The sequence below is a fragment of the Globicephala melas genome, chromosome 10, assembly GCF_963455315.2.
Source record: "Globicephala melas chromosome 10, mGloMel1.2, whole genome shotgun sequence".
In the NCBI taxonomy this organism is placed as follows: Eukaryota; Metazoa; Chordata; class Mammalia; order Artiodactyla; family Delphinidae; genus Globicephala; species Globicephala melas.
The window spans coordinates 60,455,986-60,460,192 of NC_083323.1; the positions used below are offsets into that span (position 1 = coordinate 60,455,986).

The 4,207-nt window shown below is 56.1% G+C and overlaps 1 protein-coding gene across 1 annotated transcript; it reads right to left on the bottom strand.

Moving 5' to 3' along the window:
• Positions 1-562: 562 nt before the first annotated feature.
• On the bottom strand, positions 563-4,207 carry KRT18 (keratin 18). Its single transcript, XM_030866910.3, has 7 exons — positions 3,748-4,207; positions 2,881-2,963; positions 2,440-2,596; positions 1,723-1,887; positions 1,490-1,615; positions 1,085-1,308; positions 563-744 (listed from the first exon to the last, which is right to left on the bottom strand). Exons 1-7 carry the CDS (start codon positions 4,159-4,161, stop codon positions 624-626), a joined length of 1,290 nt encoding a protein of 429 aa, XP_030722770.2. The 5' UTR covers positions 4,162-4,207; the 3' UTR covers positions 563-623.

Below are 4,207 nucleotides of genomic sequence, written 5' to 3' on the forward strand. Positions count from 1 at the left end.
TAGTCCTTCACCTGCCATGATTGCATTTACTCCAATTCTAGCCAGACCTCTAGGACTCTTAAAAATCATATCCCATTCTCAATTAAGTGAATGAGCAGAGCATAGGGGACCACTGATTTGGGGCTGAGTGTAGGAAGGGTGTGTGGGGAGAAGCAGTGGGCTGTGGGTCGTGGATGCAGGGTGACAGGGATGGGGAGGGCCAGTTGTGCTCTGGTCTCGCCTCTTCCCCTTTCCTTTGCCCTCTGTCCTTGGCTCCACTTCCCTCTCAGGCTCAGATTTCTACTAAGGAGCACCTGTCAGGTGGGGGCTTTATGATCAGTTTTCTTTAAGGTTAAGATTCACAATTCTATTGTAATTTTCCCCACTGCCATTGGCCCATCCTATCTACTGGCTCCCTTCTTTTTCTCTGAGGTGACCAGACCCTTCTTCTGCCCACTCCCCAACCTGTATGAAACCTCTGGGCTCAGAGGCAATTTCTGCCTGATCAGAGGGATAGGACTATGGAGTCAGGGCATTCGTACGCTCGCAGTAGGAAATGAGCCACGGAAGACACAAAGTGATATGCAGTAATGTCTCAACTTTTATTGGCCTCTTGCTCCCCAGGGCACCCCGTTTCTGCTGACTCAATGCCTCAGAACTTTGGTGTCTGAGGTCTCAGACACCACTTTGCCGTCCACGAACTTCAGGGTGGTGGTCTTCTGGATGGTTTGCATGGAGTTGCAGCTGTCCACGGCGTCAGCAAGACTAACAGAAGACAAAGCCCCAGTTATAAACAGCACCGCAGAGAAAAGAGAAACAAGGAAAGTGGAGAAAAGAAGGCTCCCGATCCCCGCCTGCATGTCCCAGTGCCCCTTCGCTGCTTCCTCCATAAAAGGAAAACTGAAGGCCAAATTCCACCTGTGCTCCAAGAACGGCTAGGAGCAATATTTAGTCTATTCTCTTCTCGGGGCACACGCAGAGCACCGGCGCAGTGCTCAGTGGGTACCAATAAACAGGCACATGGGGGGTTTACAAAAGCTCAGGCTTTGGGGAGAAGTGGTAGCTTGACCCCAGCTTATACAGGTAGGAGGAGAGCCCCACTCACCTGAAGTCCTCCCCATCTTCCAGGAGGCGGCGGTAGGTGTTGATCTCAGCCTCTAGCTTGACCTTGATGTTCAGCAGGGCCTCGTACTCCTGGGTCTGGCGTTGCCCCTCCGCCCGGGTCTCGGCCAGCTCTGACTCCAGGTGCAGGAGGACACCATTGAGCTGCTCCATCTGCATGGCATAGCGGGCCTCCACTTCCCTCAGGCTGTTCTCCAGGCTGGCCTTCTGCAGGGGCATAGGGAGAGGGTTGGGTGAGACAGGGTGGAGGGAGAGTCTCTGCAGCTTTCAGCCCTCTTTGAAACTTTGAGTGCCTACTGTTTGCCAGGTACTAGGGTAGTGAGTAGAAGCAGTGGGAAATACAGAGAGAAACAACTCTTTCTGAGCGAAAGGCATTGAGGGCTCTCACCAGATTTCTCATGGAGTCCAGGTCGATCTCCAGGGACTGGAGAGTGCGTCTCAGTTCCGTGAGTGTCATCTCAGCAGCTCCTATCTCAGCGGTCTTCGAGGTGACCACTGTGGTGCTCTCCTCAATCTGCGGGGGGGATATAGTCCTCAGGTCCCTCCTTCTCTGTCGGCCTCCCTCCTGCACCCTCGTGCCTCTTGTGCTTAGCCTGGCATCCATCCCTCTCCCTCGTGTACCTGCTGGGACCAGTACTTGTCCAGCTCCTCTCGGTTCTTCTGAGCCAGCTCGTCATACTGGGCCCGGATGTCTGCCATGATCTTGCCGAGGTCCTGAGCTTTGGGGGCATCCAACTCCACGGTCAACCCAGAGTTGGCAATCTGGTTTTGTAGACCCTTTACTTCCTAAAGGAGAAAGGGACAAAAGTGAGGAGGTGCTCAGGGTCAGAGCTCCAGGAAGCCTCTTCACCTGTGACTGTCTCTTCCAGAAAGCCTACGGGATCAGTTGGAGAACAGAACAGGGGAATCTCTTGACTTTGCTCTCTGGGCGTTGCCAGTTCTGGGCCTTCTACTCCAGATGGCTAAAATGCCAGCTGTCAACGCCATGCTTGTCACTCACAGGTGGTGGTTTCTCTCTCCTCCCTTCACCCTGTCCCTCCATCTACAAACCTGCTCCTTGTACCTTCCTCCCTCACCTCCTCCATCAGGTCTCACTTCTGCTGCTAGCTGTTTCCACTGTGGTCCTCATCTCATCCTCTCACCCATGGCCTTTTGACCTCATCACACTCTAATTCAGGCGACCCACCGAGCGTGGCAACAGTCTGATGAAGAAGCACTCAGGCTGGTAGTTCTAAACTCCCCTGCAAGGTGGCTTGCAGGCGGCCTGCTCTGTCTAGTCCCCGGCCCAGACTCATCTTGGTCCCTTGGTTCCTGGCTTGGCCAGGGTCCCCTGCTTGCCTCCTCGTGGTTCTTCTTCATGAACAGCAGCTCCTCCTTGAGAGCCTCGATCTCAGTCTCCAGCTGCAGCCGGGTGACATTGGTGTCATCAATGACCTTGCGGAGCCTGTGGATGTCACTCTCCACAGACTGGCGCATGGCCAGCTCTGTCTCATACCTGTGGGAGTGGAGGTGATTGGAAGGGCCCCGTCTCTGATCCTGAACCTTCTCAACCCATGCCACCTACTAAGAGCAGCCCCATGCCCACTGCAAACCAGCCACCTGATTCACCAATCAGGCAGTAATCCTCTGAGCACTGTTCCTGGCACTTGGGGGACAGTGTTCTTACACTGGGTTACGTGAAGAATAAACTGATGGAGCCTCACTCTCATCCACCCAGCTCTACCCACAGCTGAACAAGATCCCCCTAACGGACCCCAGCTTCCTAGCCCCCAGCCTTACTTGACTCTGAAGTCATCAGCAGCAAGACGGGCATTATCGATCTGCAGAACGATGCGGGCATTGTCCACAGAACTTGCAAAAATCTGGGGGGATTGTAGAGAGAGGTCGCTCCATGAATGGGAAGTCAGTGATGGGGTGGGCTGAGTGTGTGGAGGGTGTCATGTGTCTCAGCGAAAAAACCTTCCTAGTCCTTGGAATAACCAGAGGCTTTCCTTGTATACCTATCCCCTTCTACCTGTGCCCCCTCACACTGTTCCCTCCTTTCCTGGAGTCTCAAATCCCAGCGTTCCCAGTCTCCTGCTGCCCTTCCTTCTAGGCCTCTGTTGGCTGGCCAGCCCGGAAGTGAGCAGTTACTAAACCGCCCTCTCCCTGGCCCTCTCCCAGCATTTTTCCTAGTGCACCTGCTCCGCATACCCCCGCCCCACCTGTGGGCCTCCTCTTTACTCCCAGATGACTCAGCCTTATAGCCACATCTGCTTAACCCCTCCAATTGTCCCCTCTCCACCAGAAGCCAGAGTGTCTGGGCCCTCTTTATTGAGCCTTGTTTCACTTCCCTCTATGCTGTCCACTCCTCTGCGAAGCTCCCCCCTCCTCTTCCCACTCTGTCCTGGGGAAGGGCCCTCCTGTGCCCATTCACCACCCTTGGGGTCCCTGTGACCACGGGCGATGTCTATGGAAATTCGGGGCATTCCTAACCTTCTGCGGGTGGAGTTGGGGGCGGGGCGGGAGATAGACAAGGGGAAGGAGTGCGTGCACCCCACCCTACTAAAATTCCTATCCTTGGGGGAGGGAGAGGAAGAGGGGAGTGGATAACTGGAGGGTCAAACGTGGCTGGGAGTTGGGGCTGCTCCCTCCATGCCCCCTTACCTGAAGCCTCAGGTCCTCGATGGTCTTCAAGTAGTGCCCCCAGTCTCTGACCTGGGGTCCCTTCTTCTCCAGGTGTTCCCGGATTTTGCTCTCCAGTCTCCTATTATCGGCCTCCAGGCTCCTCACATTCTCCAGGTAGGAGGCCAGGCGGTCATTCAGGTCTTGCATGGTCTCCTTCTCGCCCTGGATGCCCCCTACACCCACCAGACCCCCGGCCATCCCGGCGCCCAGGTTCCCGGACCCCCAGCCGCCCCGGACGCTGGTGGAGCGGGACATGGAGATCCGGGAGCCCGAGCCCCCGGCGCCTGCATAGACGCTGGCAGCGCTGCTGACCGGTCGGACCCCGTGGCCAGGTGACTGCGCGGAGCCCAGGGACCGGTAGCTGGAGAAGGTGGACTGGGCGCTGAAGCTCATGTTTGTTCCGCGAGGAAAGAGCGAGGCCAGGACTCAGGTGCTGGGC

What these genes read in the sequence shown, in the direction of transcription:
- KRT18 (XM_030866910.3), bottom strand. Translation starts at nt 4,161, where the DNA reads ATGAGCTTCAGCGCCCAGTCCACCTTCTCCAGCTACCGGTCCCTGGGC. An exon ending in TGAAGAAGAACCACGAGGAG is followed by an intron (nt 1,888 to 2,439) that starts GCAAGCAGGGGA and finishes TTTCTCCTTTAG; the next exon opens with GAAGTAAAGGGTCTACAAAA. An exon ending in GAAGATGGGGAGGACTTCAG is followed by an intron (nt 745 to 1,084) that starts GTGAGTGGGGCT and finishes GTCTTCTGTTAG; the next exon opens with TCTTGCTGACGCCGTGGACA.